Source organism: Castor canadensis, chromosome X, assembly GCF_047511655.1.
Source record: "Castor canadensis chromosome X, mCasCan1.hap1v2, whole genome shotgun sequence".
NCBI lineage: Eukaryota > Metazoa > Chordata > Mammalia > Rodentia > Castoridae > Castor > Castor canadensis.
This window is the reverse complement of record NC_133405.1, coordinates 45,025,581-45,048,087: the sequence shown is the minus strand read 5'-3', so window position 1 is coordinate 45,048,087 and position 22,507 is coordinate 45,025,581. Positions and strand designations below refer to the sequence as shown.

Here is a 22,507-nt window from a genome sequence, read left to right as displayed (position 1 = left end):
AAGGACAGAGGAGTGGCTGAAGTGGTAGAACACATGCCTAGCAAGCACAAAGCCCTGTGTTCAAACCCTAGTACCACCGAAAAAAATAAATAAATAAAAGAACTTAAACTAAATTTTGTGCGAGTGTGTGTGTGTGTGTGTGTGAATGGCTGTGTATACTGTCAAAAGACAAAATTACGACAAACTTAGTTTAAAGATCTAATTGGCTTTTATTTGTGGTTTTAGAATTGAGCAACACATTCTATAAAATACATTGAGTGTCCTAATATGCTGAGCAACAGAGGTTGGCTTTATGGACAGAAAAGTACTTTAAAAAGTAGAAATAGAGAATGAAAAGCAGATTGGTCATTTTCTTGTTAAGGTCAAAGCTGAGGGAACTTCCTAACATGGCTTAAAACTGTATTCTCTTCTCTGCTCCTCTCTCTCTTCTCATTTCGTTTTTTAGCAATACTGGGATTTGAACTCAGGACCTACATCTTGAGCCACTCCACCAGCCTTTTTTTGTGTTGGTTATTTTCAAGACAGGATCTCACAAACTATTTGCCCAGGCTGCCTTCAAACTGTGATCCTCCTGATCATTGCCTCCTGAGTAGCTAGGATTACAGATGTGAGTCACTAGCTCCCCGCTCTTCTCATTTCTTAGAAGCTCAGATAAGCAACTTTCAGCTTGGTGACAGGAAACTTCAGCATGTTGCTTTGGTTTGTTGGGCCTAGTGCAGGAGCTCAGTCCAAACCAATGGCTTCCCATAAATTTTATCTAACAACACTCCAGAGAAAAGTATGGCATGACACACATCAGACTGTGAATATTGGTCATACTCCAGAGGCATATAAGAAGATGAAACTTTTAACCAAGGACATTTATGTAATGATCAAAAACAAGCAGTTTGAAAATGCAGTTAGCAGGAAGAAATGTGAGGGAGGGAGCACTGGAAAGACAACAAGCAGCAAGACAGACAAGTCAAAGAGAGAAGAGGAGAGAAGAGAAGGGGACAGGAAGGGAAGCAAAGGCAAAAGAGAGGAAAGAAAAGAAAGGAAATGAGATGGAAAAGAAGAGAGAAGAGGAAGGAAGGGAAGGGAGCAGACAGAGGGGTGGCTGCAGAGGATAGGTGCACAGCTTGGGAGCTGGAGATCGTCCTCATTCTTGTAGCTGCTAGTTCCCGCACGTCTGAGGCCAGCTGCCTGCAGCGGCGTGGCCTAGTAATACCAGGATTCAATTTCTAAGCCGGTACCTAAGGGAAATCTCTGCGTTCAGGCGTCTGTATCTCTGTCGATGGGAGCATTGGGTAGAAGCAGGCAGAAAAGAAAGGCGGACGGGGGGAGTGGCGGGTGGGGGGCGGGTAGGGGTGAGGTGGAGTGGCTGTTGGATCCCGCAGCGGCCCACAGAAGCTGGCTTCGTAGAGACACCCCTATGGTAGCTCCCGGTGCGCCACACACCACTTGAGCCATTAATCTCAGAGGCAGCAGGGACCTCTTGTCACAAGAGGGTGATGATCTGGAGGAGGGGGTGAGGCAGGGTAGATGATCACAGAGGATGGGAGCAGGATAGAGGTGGACCAGCCACCTCCATTCCAAATCCCATCCTGCCCTGCCCTTAAGCCAAGTGGAGGAAGGCTCCTCTCTCCCTGCCCAGGGGATAGGGAGGAATATTACTGGCCAGACAGAAGCTCTGACTTTGAGAAAGAAGAGTGTAGAGCTGGAGATATGAGCTAGAAAATTAGCTCCTTCACCCTGCCAGTCCTGACCCACTATGTTGAGGGAAGGTGAATGTGCAAACTCTGGATTCAAACCCCAGCTCTGCCACTTGCTAATTTCAACCTTGGACAGTTACATGACCTGTCTGGGATTTGATGTCCTATTTGTAAAATGGAGTCACTATTATGACCCCACCCACAGAGCACTGAGCAATTAAAGATGAAATTATACACAAAGTATAATGCCTGGGGAAATGTAAGTGTTCAATAAACCATATTTATTGGACATTAATTAATGTGTCATTTTTGTGCAAAGTCCTAGACCAGATGCTAAACTTTAATAGCCCCAGAGGCTGCTGGATTTCATCTCTTTCCACCATCAAGAGCCCTGGCCATCTCTTCTTCCTGTTCCCCTCCTCCCCCACAGTGCCGGATCTAAAATTCTATCTTGCCTTGGAGTGTCTCCAGCTCATATTCCACTAGCTGACTGTAGGCTTGTCTCCACCCCCACCAACACAAACACACACACACACTCCCTTGGGGCATACTCACTTGGGTCAAAAAGCCTCCCTACCTAAGCCTTGTGGAGTACAAGTTCATGTAGAGCCTGATGTAAGGAACTGGGGGAAGCAATTTTAAGCCATAGCTAAAGAGAGCCACCAATGGATACTGAGACGCCAGACCTGCTTGGGAGGCCCTTCGGGCCAACTGCATAAGGTTGGTTTTTTTCACCAAGCTTCTGCAGTTGCTGGCTGTAACCCTAGCCTCCTTCCTCTGTGAAATGTGTGAATGTGCTATGGTCAAGCATTCCGAATATCGATTCTCTCACATTTCATTGACTTGATCCCTCTCTGCCCCCATTAACCCCGCACAATGGGCACTTGCTCTTTCAAATCCAGGTCAACCCCCACAGATAGCCAAGTGTCATAATGGTTAACCAGCCAACTCTACACCCATCTCTGCTCAGAATGTGCCATTCTACAGCTGTAAATAGGGTAAAAGGGAGAAGCCAAGGATTATTTCTTTGAACCTTCACTTGTTTTGCCAAAGTATAAATGTGAGGCTGCAGAATATGTGCAAATGTTCCCAAAACAGACCCAGTGCTGAGGCTGTGCTCATGCCTGGGCATTCCCAGACCTGGTTTCACTATCCACCTTCAAGTCGCTATGTGCACAGAAGGTGATGAGGAAAAAACACATGAAAAAATGCTCACCATCTCTAGCAATAAAGGAAATGCAAATTAAAACCACACTAAGATTCCACCTCACCCCAGTTAGAATAGCCATCATTAGCAACACCACCAACAACAGGTGTTGGCGAGGATGCAGGGAAAAAGGAACCCTCTTACACTGTTGGTGGGAATGTAAACTAGTACAACCACTCTGGAAAAAAATTTGGAGGCTACTTAAAAAGCTAGACATCGATCTACCATTTGATCCAGCAATACCACTCTTGGGGATATACCCAAAAGACTGTGACACAGGTTACTCCAGAGGCACCTGCACACCCATGTTTATTGCGGCACTAGTCACAAAAGCCAAGTTATGGAAACAGCCAAGATGCCCCACCACTGACAAATGGATTAAGAAAATGTGGTATCTATACACAATGGAATTTTATGCAGCCATGAAGAAGAACGAAATGTTATCATTCGCTGGTAAATGGATGGATTTGGAGAACATCATTCTGAGTGAGGTTAGCCTGGCCCAAAAGACCAAAAATCGTATGTTCTCCCTCATATGTGGACATTAGATCAAGGGCAAACACAACAAGGGGATTGGACTATGAGCACATGATAAAAGCTTTAGCACACAAGGGAGGGATGAGGATAGGTAAGACACCTAAAAAACTAGCTAGTATTTTTTGCCCTCAACGCAGAGAAACTAAAGCAGATACCTTAAAGCAACTGAGGCCAATAGGAAAAGGGGAACAGGTACTAGAGAAAAGGTTAGATCAAAAAGAATTAACCTAGAAGGTAACACCCACGCACAGGAAATCAATGTGAGTCAATGCCCTGTATAGCTATCCTTATCTCAACCAGCAAAAACCCTTGTTCCTTCCTATTATTGCTTATACTCTCTCTACAACAAAATTAGAAATAAGGGCAAAATAGTTTCTGCTGGGTATTGAAGGGGTGGGGGGGAGAGGGAGGGGGCGGAATGGGTGGTAAGGGAGGGGGTGGGGGCAGGGGGGAGAAATGACCCAAGCCTTGTATGCACATATGAATAATAAAAGAAAAAAATAAAAAAAATAAAATGTATGACTGTAGCTAATACTAATGTATCAACAGTGCCTCATTGATTGGAATAAATGTGCCCTGGTGATATGACATGTCAGCAATAAGGGAAACTAGGTGTGGAGTGTCTAAGGACTCTCTACCTTTGCAATTTCTTAAAAAATAGAAGCACTTGCTCCTTTTAATTAATTATGCAACCACAGAAGTGAAGAACTGGTCTTGCATGGAGATGTCTGAGATGCTGTATGCATGGTGCCAATTTTTTACCAATCTGTCTCAAAAGGAGGAGAAAAAAATATTGCTTGCTATAGGGGAGACAGGGCTGCTCTAGGGGGGAATTGGGCTTTGAGCTGAGGAGAGAAGGCACTCACTTGGGAGATAGGCCTGGCTCTTGCTCCAGATCTGGCCCATCATCTTGGGTTTAAGCCACTCTGGTGAGAAGAGTGTCCAGAAACTGGTAGAAATTTTATAAGCTTCTGGGTGAGTGCTGAAACCCAGAAGCTGATGGAACAATTCACTAGCCACTTGACTCTAGGTCTAAGTGGGCCTGACTGTGGGCCCCACTTAGTCAGCATAGAAGAGAATTAGAGAAAAGATGGTTTGTCCTGTTGCTGCCCATAAGTCAGCTCTCCAGTGGCTCTCAGAGGAGCAAATGGTGTCACACAGATAGATCCCTAGGCTGGACACTTGTGTGCTCGTGATGGCCACCCTCAGCAATAGTAGCCAATGTGGACGAATTCAGGAATAGAAGAAAAAGAGCAGGGTGGTGAGTTCAACTGATCAGCCAATTCACAGGCACACGGGAGGCATCACTTCCTACCAGAAGCAGTTGAGGGAAAGGGAAGTATAGAAACTTGAGTATAATAAGCCTGCTCTCATATTTAGAGAAAAGCAACTATTCTCCTTTAAGTCCAGGCCCTAATCCTAATACACTCAGCCCTCCAGATCTGCAGGTTCCATATTCACAGACTGTGGAGCAAAAAAATTGGAAAATATTTGTCTATACTGAACTTTTTTCCTTGTCATTATTCCCTACACAATACAGTACGAACTATGTACATAGCTATGTACAGGCTATGAATGTGACCCACAGTCACAGGCTGAAGGGACTAAGAGGCCTTTGTGTCTTACAGACCCATAAACTCAAAAGGTGAAGTTCTCCAAAAGCAGAATTCTTTCCCAAGGGGGATCATCACATTTTGAGCATGGTCACAGCAGCCCACAGATTGACCTTTCTTCCCCCGTAGGAGGAAAAAAAGTAGAAAGTGAGCTCTGTTGTACCTCCATACAGTCATCTCACAGTATTCACAGGGGAATTTGAGTATTCACAGTACTCAATTTCGTAGAAGCTCAAGACCCTTATACAAAATGGTAGAGCATTTGCTTATCACCCGCATACATCCTCTCAGATAAGTTAAATTATCTCTAGACGGCTTCTAATATCTAACACAATATAAATGCTATGTACATAGTTTGTACTGTACTGTGTAGGGAATAATGACAAGGAAAAAAGTTCAGTATAGACAAATATTTTCCAATTTTTTTCCTCCACAGATGATTGACTCTGTGAATATGGAACCTGCAGATCTGGAGGGCTGAGTGTATTAGGATTGGGGCCTGGATTTGAAGGAGAATAGTTGCTTTTCTCTAAATATGAGAGCAGGCTTATTTAACTGAAGCCTAGGACTCCATTCGGATAGGCTGATAAAGCTCAGTGGTAGGCCTCCCTGAACCTGCTACATAACCCGCTTGTTACCACATCTTCCCTACCAGTTTTCGGCTGAAACACATTCTCTATTTTCTTTTTTTTTTTATTGGACAGTACTGAGGCCAGAACTCTGAGTCTCACCCTTGTTAGGCAGGCACTCTACCACTTGAGCCACTCTGTCAGTCTGAAACTCATTCTCATTTAGGAAAGCTGTGGTGAGTGTCACCAGACATGCACAGGTAGACCTCCAGCTTTGAGATGGAGGTTTTTCCAATTGTCAAACAACTCTGAGGTTGACCTGGGTGAGGAAACAGGAAAGGATGTAATTGTGGCTAACTTCAAACAATCAAGGGGAAGGAGCAGAAGAACAAAGAAAGATAAAGGAATTGGGTGGAGAGGAAAATGCAGAGAATGAAACATCCCTTTCCTTGTGAGTAGCTTTTGGACAGAAGAGCCAGGATGGACATGTTGCTCAAAGAGCAATCAGTGGTCACTCTTCCTCTGCAGCAGTCTAAGGTGAACTTGGCACTGAAGTTACCTGTCAGCACCAACAGATGGGCTTCAGCCCATCAGTATAGTTTGAGCAATGGTGGAAATTTACCTGGGAAAAACATGTCTCAACTCCTGTTGATCTTAAACTTGGAAATCTCGAATAAGCACAAATCTATCCTTGGGTCATCAAGCACTGATGTTTAAGGATAAGCAGGTGGCAGGAGAGATATTTTAAAATATAAAAGCCACTTTTAAAGAATGACTTGGGATCGATGCAGATTCTGGAACTGTTTCTACAGCTTGTAGAGATACAGGCCTGAACACTAGGTGCTTGTGGTCTCTGGAGTCTTGCAAGATCCTTAAATGCTTTCTGAATGCTGAAAGAAAAACTCAGTAACCTTTAGGAGCATTTTGGCATTGTATTATCTTCTCATTTGTTAAAAAGATATTAATGTTTGCTTGGTATTTACGGAGGCTTTTGAATGAGAGGAGGGAAAGTGAAGGAGGAGGAGGAGAAAGATTACTTCCCATCTTACAAGTGAGCAATTTCTTCCACCATCCAAGGCCAAGAAACTTTAGGCTTTTATTTGCTTCCTTGGGTGTGTAGAGAAAGCAGACCAAGCAGTGAATCTAATAAATCTTTTCTCTTTCAAAGGGAAGCTCTGACTCCCTACCTAGTCAGCCACGCATGGCGTTTACACAAGCTTTACTTGTTTCACTGTTCAGAGAAGTGATGTGTTAAAAGGCCATCTATTTTAAGCTGCTCTGGTTAGAGCTTAACTCCCACAACTTGGCTTGAGTCTGAGGTGACCCCAAGAGGACTGCTCCTATTGATAGCAGTTGGCGACTCCAGTCTAGTCATTACTGATCTCAAAGACCCTGAAGAGACTGTATTCAGAATTTCCTGGATATTCAAGAACAGGAAGCTAATCTGTCCGCATGATCCAAGATGGTATGCTGATTCCTTCCAAGGTTTATTAATTGATAATCCCTCCCCATCACTTTATTTCTAATATTCTCCAAAGAACAGTAGACACTAGCTTCTCTCTGTTCCTACCACCACCTCAGTACCTAACCCACTCCCTCTGGCTTTCTCTGTCTCCTACTAACTAGTCATCAGGTAGCTGACCAGTGCAGTCATCAGCAGATGAAACATCCCTTTCTCAGCCTTCAGTTCCAGCATATCTCTAGGATGACAGTCCCTCCTTGCAACTTTCCTCTCCTTTGTCCTCTGAAGTTTTCCTACTTTCCCATTCCCTTCCTCATCCATCCTCCTCTGTCTCTGTCAATGGATTCCTCTGATGCCTTTCTCCCCATATAGATGTGTGGATTTCCCTCTGCTGACTCCTAGATTCAAGATGAAATTAAATGGCCTCAATGAGAGGTAGTGTCACATAATGACTATGATCACCGATGCTAAAGTCAGTCTGCTTAAATTCCAATCCCTCCTCTGTCACATGCTAGTATCTTTGGCAAAGTTTCTCTGTGCCTAATTTTGCTTCTCTGTACCATGAGAATTCATTGAGATTGTGTAGATAGAGCACGTGAACCAGTGTCTAACAAGTAGTAAGCCTCATGCAAGTGTTGGCTGTTATAGTCTAGGCTCCAAGTCTTAACTTTCACCTGCATTCCAAGTTCACTCCAACTGGTTGCTTCATATCTTTCCCTGAATGTCTCTAAGAATTGCCATGTTCATGACTGTCTTCATATCTCCTTCATGCAGAAAGGGATTAGAGCTTTTTGTTTCTGGGAGAATCCATGGATAGCTGTTTCCAGTGCTTGGGAATACATCTGAGAGGGGAGTTTGTTGGGATTGACTGAGAACTTCCCGTGTCTGTAAGAGACAAGAAGAAAGGAGAAAACCAGAGGCAAGGGAAGCCAAACTCCTCTTTGATGAGGTGGCATTTGAGCAGATACCTGGATGAAGTAAGGAAATGAGCCATGCCAACTACAGCCTCCCTTCTCCTCTGAATCCTTCAAGGGATTGGTTTCAGGACCCCCTATGGATACCAAAATCTGTGGATGCTCAAGTTTCTTATGTAAAATATTGTGAGCCAGGTGCAGGGGCACACATCTATAGTCTTAGCTACTGCACAGTCTGAGGCAGGAGGATTGCTTGAGCCTGGGAACTCAAGACCAGCCTGGGCAACACAGTGAGATCCTGTCTCAAAACCAAACCAAAAGGTCACCGGGTGCTGGTGGGTCACACCTATAATCCTAGCTATTCAGGAAGCAGACGTCAGGAGGATCGCAGTTCAAGGCCAGCCCAGGCAAATAGTTCACGAGACCCTATCTCAAAAATACCCATCACACACACAAACAGGGCTGGTGGAGTGGCTCAAGTGGTAGTGCGTCTGCCTAACAAATGTGAAGACCTGAATTCAAACCCCAGTACCACAAAAAAAAGGTGTGATTTTTATCACCTGTACATAACCTTCCAAGTAATTTAAATAATCTCTAGATTACTTATAATACCTAATGCGATATCAATGCTAAGTAAGTAATTGTTACACTGCATTGTTGAGGTAACAGTGACAAGAAAGGGCTGCTCATGTTTAGTAAAGATGCAATCATGTTTTCAAATATTTTTGTTATGTGATTTGTTGAATCTGCAGATTGTGGAGTCCACAGATAGGACTGTATTTATGAATTTGTAATGCTTTTGTAAAAAATGAGTTTCTAAGCTCAGAATAAAGAAACAATACAGACATTCAGTAAAAGTCAAGGTTGTCTTCTGTGTACAGCCCGTAACAAGAGCTAAGTACATTTTCTTTTTTGCTGCTGTTGTTATTAATGTCATGAAAGTTGGGGTTAGGATCAACACACTGAGAGCAGACAGTTTAACTTTGGAAGGTGAGGGAGCACATCTTCCTGAGCTGGAGCATTTGAGATGGCTGTGTGGACACGCTCAGATGGAAGCCACAGAGGCTCCCGTCAGTTGGCCTCAGTCTTCTCAGTAATGAAGAAGGTGAAGTCATCTCCTGAGAATGAGGAGAGGGCTAGGGCTGGGGGCTTGAAGAGAGGGCAGGAAGTTTGGAGCAGCTGGTGTAGGGAATGTGATAGGGAGTCAGCAAGCAAGGAATGAATGGATTGTTGAACAGCCAGAGGGGCCAGCTTAGGGCAGAGAGCAGCACTGGCAGGAAACCCAATGAGCCAAGAGTAGAAACAGCCTCCTTCCAGGGGTCATTCGGGGCTGCAGATTTGAAAGACAAGGGTAGGACAAAAGGTAGAATAGGTCATGCTCTAGAGAGGGCACAGGAATGCTGGAACTGTCCATGAACTTGGGCTAAAAAGGAAGGTCATTTATTTCTTTAACAGAAATAAATTATCACTGTTACTCAGGAGCCTGGGCATGGGGGATGATGCATAGAACCATACACAAAATTTCTGCATTTGGCATATGTCTGCACAAGGGCTTGCACACATATATTTGTAGAAGCTTTCATCATTGGAAAAACCTGGAAATAACCCAGATCTTCTTCAACGAGTGACTGGATAAACAAGCTGTGATATATCCCTGCAATTACTGAACACTAAGGAGAAATGAACTAGTGATACATGAGACAATATAGATGAGTCCGTAAATCAGTATGCTGAGTGGAAGAAGTGTGTTCTGCATAATTATATCTGTATAAAATGATAGGAAATGCAAATTAACCTATAGCAACAAGAAGCAGATCATGTTGTCTGGCAAGTAGGAGGGAGACACACAAGATCACAAGGAAATGTCTTTTTAAATTTTATTTATTTTTGCTTATTTTTATTAGCATTAATTAATTATACAAAGGGGTTTCATTGTGTTATTCCTATAATGTACTTTGATCAAGTTCACCCCCTCTATTACTCCTTCTTGTCCTTCTCCCCTTTTAAAAATAATTTTAATGATTTTAATTATTCTATTTTCATACATGCATATGAAGTACTTCGATCCTACTCACCTTCCCTTCGCCCTCTCCTTTCACTCTTCCACTGCTTCCTTTTCAAGGAAGCTTTTGCAGGCGATTGTTTTATTGTTTTGATTTTGGTGGTGGTTTCACAAAGTTCACCAAGTGCTGCATGTCTTACGTTAATTATACATTAAAGAGTTACACAAAATTAATACTTTCAAATTGACCTTAAAAATAGCTCCTTTATGAAACTTACAGCCTACATGGGAGAGATTAACAATAAACTAGTAAGTAAATAAACATGATGATTCTAGACAGTATCTCCTGCTGTGAACTAAATATACAGGGCAATGGGGGAAAGAATTGGGTGGGGGCAGGAGAAAATGTACACCATCCTATAGACAGGATGGCCAAGAAAGGCCCGCTGAGGACGTGCCTTTTGAGCTGAGATGTGAATGATGAGAAGGAAATAGCCATGAGAAGATTTGGAGGAAGAACATTCTAGGCAGAGGAAACAGAACATGTAAAGGCTTTGAGGCAGGGAAGAGGCTGATGCATGCAAACAATAGCAAGAAGACTAGTGACACTAGAGTTTAGTAAGCAAAGGTGGAAGAGGCAGAGCTACTCTTATCTTTGGGGGATATGTTCCAATACCCCCAGTGGCTGCCCAAAATCACAGGCAGTACCAAACCCTATATATACCGGTTTTTCCTAAACACACACAAATGCCTTTTCTATCATCACATCTTGTTTTGAGATGGGGTCTCATTGTATGATGCAGACAGGTCTCAAACTCCTGGGCTCAAATGATCCTTCTACCTGTGTCCTGAGTAACTGGTACTACAGGTATAAGCCAGCACGCCTGGCTTTCTTTTACATTTTAACACAACACTTATCAGGCACTATGGCTGTAACTTTGCGACTTGAGGTGTGACAGCAAAAGTAGCATTGATTTCTTTTACCTTCTTTAAAATTTCACGGGTAGGTTTGTTCTTACCATAGATCTTAGTTACCACAGATCTATGATTTTTAAAAATCTTTCCTTTCCTTATTAAGTCAAGACCTTTCACTTAAAGAAAGCACATTATGGCTTCTCTTTGGCATATCTGAATTGTCAGCATGAGACATCTTGTCATTAGACATTCTGATATTAATGTTCTGTGACATTATGTCCTATAGGACAAGAACATGGGCCATCTGTGAATACCAGGCCAGGTTCTAGTAAGAGTGAGGCCTAGATGTAAACATTTGAGTAGTACTCAGATGTCCTGGGCTGCTTTTTTTCTTAAGTGGGAGAAAAAACTTTGTGAGAAAAAACACAAAAACTGACTTGGATATGTTAACTTTGAGAGAGGTTTAGATACTCAAGTGTAGATGTCAGTAGACAGATATGCTAGCATGGACTTCAGAGTACGGGTTTCAGGGACAAAAAATATTAATTTGGGAATCATAATTATAAAAAGATGGTATTTATAGATGAGAATGATATTAAATGTGTTGAAACAAGTCAACATCACCAAGGGAGAAATAGTAAAATGGAGCAGTCTGAGGAAGAAGCCATGAGCAGTTCAACCTTGGTTGAGGACATGAGGAAGAACCAGCAAATAAGACTGAGAAGGAAAAGGGCTCATAGAAGAGACAAATCAGGATACTGAAGTGTTAGAGAAGTCAAGAGAGAAGTGTCAAGGAAGGAGTGACCAACTTCATTTAAATGCTGCTAAAATAGTCACAAAAAATGAAGACTGACAATCAAGCATTAGACTTGGCAACAAGCAGCTTATTGGTGACCATGACAAAACAGTTTCATTGGTGTGGTTAAGGTGAAAACCTTACTGCATTGGATTGAACCCAGGCTGGAAGATGAAGAGATAGAGCCAGAGTATAGACCGTTTATTTATGGAGCTTTTATCAAAAAGGGGGAGGACTAATGGTACAATAGCTGGAGAGGAGAGAAGGACAAGCGTTATCTTTAAGGTGGGCAAGACTGAAATATTTTGTGTGCTGACAGGAGTGAGGAAAATGGAATCAGAAGATAACTGATGACTCTTGAGAATAAGGAGTAGTGGTGGCGAGATTGGAAGTCAAGATGAGAGAGGAGTGCGGAATGGTAGCTACTGTCACCAAACCCTTATCCTGGGCCCAGTACGATGTTAACTAGTCAAACTTCACAACAATTTTTATTATGCCCATTTTACAGATGAGAAAAAGAGGCTTAGAGAAAGTTAAGTAACATTGCTGACATCACCCAGCCAATGAAATTCAAGCTATAAACTTGAACCCAGGAAGTCTGCTGCTAGAATCCACACTCTTCTGCTTTAGTGGATGATGGAGGAAGTAAAAAGTTGAGGGTTCCCCTGGACTTGCTAAAGGAAAAGTTCAAACTTCTAAGGGGTAGTGTCAGTTGCTTGGGGCATAGGACGGAAACTAATCGAGCTGATTCTAGAGCAGTCACCTGTAAGCAGGATTTGTCATTTGGCTATGTCTTTGGCTTGTTGTAGACTTAGAAATAGCAGGAAAATAATAAGAATTCTACCTTCACAATACTGGGAGATCCATTCTTGTATTTCTCTCCTCACTCTTCTCAGCCATTCTTCTTGGGTCCTGTTTGCAAAGGTAGTCTTCCAGTGGACAGATGGTTAAATGGAGAACAGGCCAAGAGTTCATCTTCCCTTCTTCCTGCCTCAAATTCTCCCATGTCTGCCCCCATCTCATCCCTACTCCCCACCCCCTGGAGACTCAAATGCAGGTTTGCTTCTACATGGCCTAAGTTTGCAATTTTCCAAACTCTCCTAGAAGCAGTGAGGATAAAGAAAAAGCCAAAAATCCACTTAGGGGATCTTACCACAACAATGTGACTGCCACAGCTAGCCTTACTCATATGGGGTTTGAGTGTCTTGGGACAAGTCCGCCCCCTTCATCTTTCTCTCCCTTACCCCACTGTCTGAAAGTTACCACTAAAGATCCATCATTGCTGGGATGAATAGCAGATTAGATGTAAGTGAATGAGATTCTTAGATACTGTCGGTAGGGAAGGAACAGTTTTGGAGTCCCAGAACTGAGAGTGGCAGGGAGAAGCCTGGAACAAGAAGAGGAAATAAGATAAGAAAACTAAATTTTCCCAAAACTAATGAACCAATAAAGAAATGGGCATGTGAACTAAACAGAACTTTCTCAAAAGAAGAAATTCAAATGGCCAGAAAACACATGAAAAAATGCTCACCATCTCTAGCAATAAAGGAAATGCAAATTAAAACCACACTAAGATTCCACCTCACCCCTGTTAGAATAGCCATCATCAGCAACACCACCAACAACAGGTGTTGGCGAGGATGCGGGGAAAAAGGAACCCTCTTACACTGTTGGTGGGAATGTAAACTAGTACAACCACTCTGGAAAAAAATTTGGAGGCTACTTAAAAAGCTGGACATCGATCTACCATTTGATCCAGCAATACCACTCTTGGGGATATACCCAAAAGACTGTTACTCCAGAGGCACCTGCACATCCATGCTTATTGCAGCACTATTCACAATAGCCAAGTTATGGAAACAGCCAAGATGCCCCAGCACAGACGAATGGATTAAGAAAATGTGGTATCTATACACAATGGAATTCTATGCAGCCATGAAGAAGAACGAAATGTTATCATTCGCTGGTAAATGGATGGAATTGGAGAACATCATTCTGAGTGAGGTTAGCCTGGCCCAAAAGACCAAAAATCGTATGTTCTCCCTCATATGTGGACATTAGATCAAGGGCAAACACAACAAGGGGATTGGACTATGAGCACATGATAAACGCGAGAGCACACAAGGGAGGGGTGAGGATAGGTAAGACACCTAAAAAACTAGCTAGCATTTGTTGCCCTTAATGCAGAGAAACTAAAGCAGATACCTTAAAAGCAACTGAGGCCAATAGAAAAAGGGGAACAGGTACTAGAGAAAAGGTTAGATCAAAAAGAATTAACCTAGAAGGTAACACCCACGCACAGGAAATCAATGTGAGTCAATGCCCTGTATAGCTATCCTTATCTCAACCAGCAAAACCTCTTGTTCCTTCCTATTAATGCTTATACTCTCTCTACAACAAAATTAGAGATAAGGGGAAAATAGTTTCTGCTGGGTATTGAGGGGGGGAGCGGGAGGGGGTGGAGTGGGTGGTAAGGGAGGGGGTGGGGGCAGGGGGGAGAAATGAACCAAGCCTTGTATGCACATATGAATAATAAAAGAAAAAAAAAAGAACTAATTCCATATTGGGGGAACTCTTGTAAATGTCACGATGTATCCCCAGTACAATAATGTGATAATAAAAAAGGTTAAAAATCAATAAAAATACTAATCCCATAGGCCACAGTACCCCTAGAGAAGTGGTCCTGTGAGATATGGAGCAAACTTAACAGGTTGCTTGTCGCCATTATGTCTCTTGCCAGACAGACCTTCCGGAGCTACAGCCCTTACTAGATTCCTTCTAGATCTTAAAAAAGAGTCAAGGAGAGACCTCCTGTTCTTCCAGAAACCTGGGTGTTTTCATGAATGGCTATCTTGTGGGTCAGGTATTTGGGAATTTGGAAATTCAAATTACTGCAATCCAGTCATTCATTGCCACCTTAATCTTCCCCAGGGTTCCAAGAGCATCTTGGCAATAAGAGCAGAATGTTCTGGAAAGTTATGGAGAGTTCAGCACCCCCCAGTTCCCTCAACACATGTAAATATTTTGAGGTATATTTCCATCCCAATTCCACTGAAACCCATAATTACAAATTCTTTCTTCAGTTTCACCTTTACATTGTCCCAAGTGAAAGTGATCTATGTAAAATGTGAATGCCCTGGGGGAAGTCATCTGAGGCAATGATTAAATTCTATCATTTCTATGTATTTTAGTTATTTTCCTTTTTTCTCTCTTAAAACAGCACTGTGGCACAATATGGATGTTCTTAATTGTATTTAACTGTACACTTAAAATTATAAAGCTGGTAAATTTTACATCATGTATATTTTTTCACAATTGTAAAAAGAATAGCTGAGGCATTCCCCAGTCTGCTCTGACTGCCCTCTCTTCAGAGGAAGAGACATAGTTCATAAGCTTTGACTGTGAGTCTGTCTTTCCTCAAAACTCAGCTGATGGGGCATTGGTGGGGCACCGGGCCCTTGCTATGAGGCCAAGCACAGAAAGAAGGGTTGCCTTAGTCACATTGTCTTCCTGGGCAGGCTGGAGGCTAAGTAATAGAAGGGCTGGAAAGTGACTTCACATCTACCTTCTCCCAAGGCTGGATCTTGACCCATCTAATTTATTCACCTTTGGTAGTCCTCAGTCATGTTCCCTTAACCTTCATGGAGAATTTTACACTGCAATTTGTCCCTCCCAAAGTCCATATCCTCTGATTCTTACCCTTCATTCTCTTCTCTTATGCTTTCTTTGTTGTTTTGTTTTGTTGAGACCAGTCTCACTATGTAATGAAGGCAGGCCTCAAAATTGGGATCTTCCTGTCTCCATCTTACAGATTTGTGCCACCATGCATGGCTCTCTTACGTTTTCTACCAGCCATTAAGGACCCGTGTCTTCAAAAGTCCATATAACAGTCCTTTCAGAGCCCTGTAAATAAGGTATTATAATCATATTTTTTAAAGGGCACCATGGGCCTTCAGGTAAAGTGGAGCAGAGTAGGATGGGTGAGACAGTCATGTATGGCTTCCCAGTCAGCCAAGATTCTAAGAATGGGGGAGATAGGATCAGAAATCCAGGAGCTACTACTTAAGTACAGTGTTGGCAATTTTCTTTGAGCAACAAGAAGAGACTCTACCGAGTAGAGAATTTTCTCTTCCTTCTACTTCCTTCACCTAACTGCTAAAGAGTACTCTCAAGGAAGAAAAAGAAAAACATAAACTGAACACCTTATACATCTATAGCTGCTATATTGCTCTTAACTGTTCCTCAGGATTTCACTTGATCCTCAAATCCCCACAGGGCCCAGAGAGGTTAAGCAGTTTATTCTGACAAACAAAGCTGGCTAATTGATGAAGCCAGGGCTGGACCCCAGTTCTCCTGATTTCGGGTCCTGTGCTCTCTCTGAGGCATCACAGCACATTTGCTTTAGCCGCCAGGCAAGATTGTTTGGAAAGCAGCCCAGGCCCTTTTCTTTTTGCTGATACAAATTATGTGCAGGTCTCGGGTTTATAAAAGCAATGACAAATTGAAAGAAGATGGTAACTAGAAACAAAGGAAAGAGTCCATTTATCTCCCTGTAGAAAAATAAAATTGACAAGGTAGAAATAGGTCTGTGATGGAAGAAAAGCTTATGTTTAGTGGTGTTCTGTTGGTGAGCACTTCCAGACATTGCATCTCAAAACATTTCCTAGTTCCTCTTTGTTGAAAGCATCAAGTTACAAGTAAGGAAGCATGGGTCTTTGGTTTCATTATTATTACAGCCCAAAGATCTGAACTTGAATGGAAACAGGATATGTATGCAGAGGGGAGAAATAGACTGCTAGGTGCAGGTGAAAAAGAATCACTCTAATTTATTCGAATATTTATCACCTATGAAATCACATTAAGAATAAGGCTAACATCTTCCAAATTTCTACTGTCCACTCATACTATTTGGGATTACGTTATCAAGACTACAGGTTGGTCAAGCACCTGCTTTTTCTTTTTTCTAGCTTTTGCTGACCACAATATGATCATTTTAATGCTGTTGGTACTCCCCTGGCTGGTAGATACCTAAGTGGCCAAACTTTTGGGAAGATTCATTATCTAGGGCATTGTTGCCACTGGGAAAATATTTGAAAAAAGTGGTTTTTTAAAAATTTCAAATCACTCCCCCATAGGCCAGTTCAGTTTTCTCAGAGGGACCCTTCCATAGCTTCTCTGGTTACACATTCTTAATGGGTATCCTAAATCATCATAAAAAGGTTAAAATGTTTTTAAAAGCAGGAATGCTTTGGCATGGGAATGGTTTCCCACAGCTGGCACACCAATGCTTGCTTTATTTTTGGCAATATATTCTTTCAAATGTCTATGGAAAATGGTACAAGTATGTTTACAAAGTTTCAACACCTAGAGCAGTCATTGTGCTTCATTATCAAAATAACTCTGTGTCCCCACTTTATGCCACATAAATGAAGAACCCCATTGTACTCAAAACACAAGGCTAGAGACTGCCCCCATACCTTCCACCATTACTGTACATGGTGCCCTCTCTCTACATCTCATGCCTCCCCAGATTGCTGAGATGGCTCTCACAGCATATCTCTCCCCGTCATTGTCTTGGACTCATGCCCAATCCCTGGCCCCCACCTTCAAGGAGAGGGGGTGACCTTAAGGCTGGAACTAGTACTGGAGAGGAGCCAATGGGGCAATGCCAGTATAGCTTCAAGAAAGGAGCAAATCCTGGGAACAAAGTTCATTTAACTTATTAATAGCCCCAGCATAACACCAGTTGAATGGGAAGGTCAAAGGCAGGACCTTGAATGAGGTTTGCATACTATGAATGCATTTAAGTGACCCATAATATCTTTGTCCTGCTATCACTGAACAATATCAGCTATATTGAAACACACTGGCTTACTGCTAAGAGGCAATTGATTTCGTGTAGGTTTGATGAAGCCCAAATCATCATTACCAGGTATAAGCATTTTAGCCCTAAGAGGTAAGTTTCTGACACATTTCTTGAGAAGGAGAATAAATCAATAAACTTACAGCTCCAGGGCCAGGTATGGTGGTTCAGACCTATCATCCCAGCACTTGGGTGGCCAAGTCAAGAAAATCTTGCGTTCAAGGCCAGCCTGGGCTACATAGAGAGTTTCAGGCAAACCTAGGCTACCTAGCAAGACCCTGTCTCAAAAACAAACAATCAACAACAAAAATAACCATATACCTCTAACTTTAGCTATCATTACTTAGCTCAAACATCTTCCCTCTGACTTAAGACTTATACTGTGGTGTGGCTGTTTTAGAATAAAAATTAGCTTTGATAATAACTAAGAGTAATGGGCCTAGGAGTTGTTTTTCTTTTTTTTTTTGCAGTACTGGGATTTGAACTCAGGGTCTACACCTTCAGCCACTCCACCAGCCCTTTTTCTGATGAAGGGTTTTTTCGAGATAGGGTCTTGTGAACTATTTGCCCAAGCTGGCTTTGAACCTCGATCCTCCTGATCTCTGCCACCTGTGTTGCTAGGATTACAAGTGTGAGACACCGGTCCCCAGCTCTAGGAGTTGTTTTTAAACAGCATCCTGAAATACTGCAAAAGGAAAGTGGGAAATCCTTATTTAGACTCTTCATATTTAAAGGTGATTCAGAATTAAGAACAAAAGAAGGAAGAATTAATAAATGGGTATAACTTTTGAAACACAGGCAAAAACAATCCATTTAGCCATATAAGCTGGTCTTCACTATGTTGCTCAAATTGGCCTTCAACTTGTGAGCTCAATCTACCTTTCTGTCTCAGCCTCCTGGATATCTGGGACTACAGGTGAACACCACTGGGTCCAGCCCAGCTCAAACCTATTCTTCACCCACAATCACACCTATCATATTGGACCTATTGTAAATATAGCTGTCATAACAACCCAACTCTCAAATGCAAATTCATTTCAAAAGGCAAAATGAAATTCTTCTTCTCTGTATAGTACTGGGTCTCAAGGTTGGGATCTTTGAGAGAAGAGTCAACATTAGTGTTTAAAGAACCTTTATTACCTGCCTCTGCCATTCCCCAGGGTTACACAGTAAGGGACATCTGAGACTTTTCCTCCATGGACAAAGCACACACAGCAATAACTGAATCAATATAGGAGAGGCATTGGGAAGTATCGGGTGATGTGCCAGTAACGACTACCCATGCCAGATGACCAATTTACTAAAACTCAGACAAGTTACCTTTGGGTTGACAACTGGGGAGGCAAGAAAACCATACAGTTGGGGTCATAGATCGTTCCCTCCCATTGAGCCCTTCCGGCCTTTCAGTCTCTACTTAAGTCCATTCTATCCCATAAACTGATCCTAGCATCCTGCTAGCTCCTGCTGAAAGGGAGAGGGAGGGAAAAGATGTCTGAGGTCTCTTCATTTTCTTTGTCTCTGTCCCTAAGGCAACAGGAAGCTGGAGCTGCTGCTGCTGGCCTGGCAGTGATGGTAAGTCTTCTTGGCTCTGCAGAGTGAGCAGTCCCTGACAGTCCCCGGAGCAGCAGCCAGTTAGACGGCCCAGTCTGCTAGACTCATTGCTTCAATTCAATGCCAAGTGTTGGACGTGTTGGATTCAGTTCCCAGAGTGGTGGAGCATGGTGTCAGGGCTGTCTGAAGACAAGAGAGCAGAGGCAGTTTAGCGAAGTTGGATGTGCAGGCTGGGGATGGAAGCATGGGAGGAAAGAGGGAGAAACTGGCCAGCAGGGAGTAAGGTGGTGCTCCTCTGTCCTGGGCCTTCCAGACCAGGTCTGGAGCTCTCCTCCTTGTCTGAGGTGAGCCTGGAAGGGGAGGAAAGAGCGGGGCCGCGCCCAGGGATAAGCTAGAAGAGGGCGCAGCGAGCTAGGGCAGTGGATCTAGACCGGCTTGGCGCCCAGGGCTGGAGCAGGCAGCGCCCCAGGGACAGGCTGAGGGAGGCCCTGAGCCGGGGGCCGGGCGGCAGTCTCGGCGTCGTCGTCGTTCACCCGGCTGCTACCTGCGGCCCATTCCTGCTCGCAGGCGCCGGCACAGGCCTGGGATGGCTCGTCCTTGGCCTTGACGAGCCTGCGGGAGCGGGTGTAGGCCAGGATAAGGCCTCCCGCTAGGCAGGCGTAGAAGATCATGATGAGCAGGATGTAGAGATAGGCGTCGTCGCCCTTGGCGCTGGTCACCTCGCGGCCCACGAAAGGATCAGGCACGACCCCCATGCCCATGCTCGGGCCGGGGCCGGTGCCCAGGCCGCTGGCGTTGCCCCGATGGTGCAGCTCGAGCAGCAGGCGGCTCAAGAGGGTTCGCAGCCGTTGGCTCTCGCTGCAGTTCATGGCTGTTGGGGAGTGACACGGAGGCTCCAGGACGCTGCTGACCTTTCCCCCTGAGCGAGGGGAAGCAAGCAAGCGAGCAAGCGAGAGGCCCGGCAGGAGGGCAGGCAGGGCGCGGCGATGGCGACGGCGACCGCGGTGGCACCCAGCTCGGGGGCAGGCGCGCAGTGGCTGGGGGCACCGGTCGCCGGGCCTCCTTATCCCCTCAGTCCCGCGCCTCCGCCCCTTCCCCACCACGCCCCCTCCGGCCCGGTGGCCGCCTCTTCCCAGGCTCTGGCTGTCTAGCCGCTCTGGAGAAAGGGGACAGCTGGTAGGGGAGGAGAAGGGGACAAGGGAGGGGGTGAGCCTAGAGGAGGGGCGGAGGGGGCGGGGGCTCGGAATGCGCGAGGCCCCAGGCAGCACAGGCTGGCAAGGCGGCGTGCCGGGCCAAGACTGGAACCTGGGCTGCGGAAGAGAATTCCTTCCAAGTTCTGGCCATGTGCCCTGCAGGCCCGGCTTTGGCTCAGATACAGGAGCTGCACCCCCAAGATAGGATCTGCCCCGGGGTGCACCCAAAAGAAACCTCAGTCGTCTTGGGGCAGCACTCCAGTAACATGGCAGCAGAGAAGCCTTGTTCACATCTATGGCAGTTACTCCAGTAAATGAGGACCTATCTTTCCAGTCCTCATACCTTTTTCTCATGGTCACCCCACCCCTGGTCCCAGGGGAGCATCTTATTCAGAAGATGCTGAGACCAAACTTGGTGAGTGAGTGATTAGGTACTTGTTTAGAAAGCCAATGCAGAGTAGGACTCCCAGGTTGTCCAAAATGGTTTCCAATGATTGCTCTCATCTCCTAAGCACACTTTTCCAGGGTCCCACACACATCTTAGCATGTGAGTGTACAGTGCATGATAGGACCCTGTTTCCTCTGGATAAGCCATCTTCCCAGAAATGAAACCAAGTTCTTCCTTTAAGAGAAGGAGGGACATTAATATGTCTCTGACTACACTCCTTAGATCTCTCAGAATCTAAAATTGCCAGTTGTCGAAAATATGCTTACCACACTCCCAGTTAAGTTGACATGCAGCTATGTGTCTCTCTAGGACTTGGGCAGCCATTTTTTTCTTCCTCAGGTAGTATCTTCTTTTTGGAAAAAACAAAGCAGTAAGACAAAGATCAGTTTCAACTACGTTAAACTGAAAACAGATTGGACTTCACATAGGGAAAAGGTTCAATTGTAGATAGTGAGGGACAAAAACATGAGGTACTGCTGGTGGTCAGGTCTGGTTGCATATACTCACCAAAGAGAATAAAAGAAAAGTATATACTCTTATGCACACTTTGCAAACAAGCTGCCTCGTCAATACCATTGAATCCAGGGGTCAAACTGCAAGTGCCATGAATTTTTAAAAGGAAGGTTTTCTGGTGCCTAAGCCCCAGCCATCCTTCAGTCCACTGTTCATCCACTCGGGCTCTAGCCTTCTGTCTATTGAGGTGAAAAGTTAGTATCCAGGGTCTCAGACAGAGCCTAGATTCACAGACTCCTCATAGACCTCAAAGACATTCCACTGCTCAACTCTCTCACTTCAGAGGGGCTCAGGGAAGAACTGAAAAGTGACTTGACATGTGCAATACCAGAAGACACAGCTAGGGACTTTTCAAAGCAATCTAGGGATATGACTGTATGGGATATCCCCACCTAAGGATATGACTGCTAAACTGAATCCTCTTGTCTGTTAAAACATGTCTAGGAATATCTTAAGTTTGGGGAGTACACTCGAGGAGGGCTAGAAGAAGAAGCTACTTCACTAGGACAAAGAATAATCATTTAAACTTATAGTGTACTTTTCAACAGCCTTAGGAACTAGTAGGACCATTCTCATTTTCAGAAGAGGAAATGGAGATTCCGAGTGGTTAAGTGCAACTAGAATTATAAAGTTTGATCTTGTTCTTCTCGGTGCTCTGATATTACTCTTGTCACATGGATAATATCAATGAGCTTTCTCCGTTTTCCCACCTCTCCCTCCTCTGGAATCTTCTCCAGTACTTTCTGCCAAACTGCCCTCTGTAAGTTCACAGTGACCTCCAGGCCAAATTCAAGGGTTTCTGCTGTTTGCCTCTTTGACCTTGAGGATGAATTTGATACCATCAACCACCCACTTCTTCCTGTAGCTGTCCTAGCCTTGGCTCTCCGGGCATTGCATTCGTATTCTCACGTTTGTCTTATCTCTCTGGCCCATCATTCTGTCTTCTTTGCTGGCTCCTCTTCTTTCTTCCTCCGATTAACTGTTGGAATCCCTGAAGACTTGATGCTAGGCTATTTTCTCTCAACATCTATTTCCTTGGAAAGTGTCTCCTTACATGGTTTCACCTACTACCTGGCGTATATTTAGTCAAATTTGAATCTCCAGCTCTGACTCTTTCTTGGTAGCATCTCTCAGATCCATCCGTTTCTTCCTTTCTGGTTTTATTGCCATAACTTAACCCATGCTCTCATTACCTCAGATCAAATATGCAGACTGAGAATCTCTTGGCAGCTC

The 22,507-nt window shown here is 44.1% G+C and overlaps 1 protein-coding gene across 1 annotated transcript; it reads right to left on the bottom strand.

Moving 5' to 3' along the window:
• Positions 1–18,705: 18,705 nt before the first annotated feature.
• On the bottom strand, positions 18,706–20,151 carry Kcne5 (potassium voltage-gated channel subfamily E regulatory subunit 5). The gene has a single exon (XM_020158908.2). It carries the CDS (start codon positions 19,987–19,989, stop codon positions 19,546–19,548), a length of 444 nt encoding a protein of 147 aa, XP_020014497.1. The 5' UTR covers positions 19,990–20,151; the 3' UTR covers positions 18,706–19,545.
• Positions 20,152–22,507: the final 2,356 nt, after the last annotated feature.

What these genes read in the sequence shown, in the direction of transcription:
- Kcne5 (XM_020158908.2), bottom strand. Translation starts at nt 19,989, where the DNA reads ATGAACTGCAGCGAGAGCCAACGGCTGCGAACCCTCTTGAGCCGCCTG.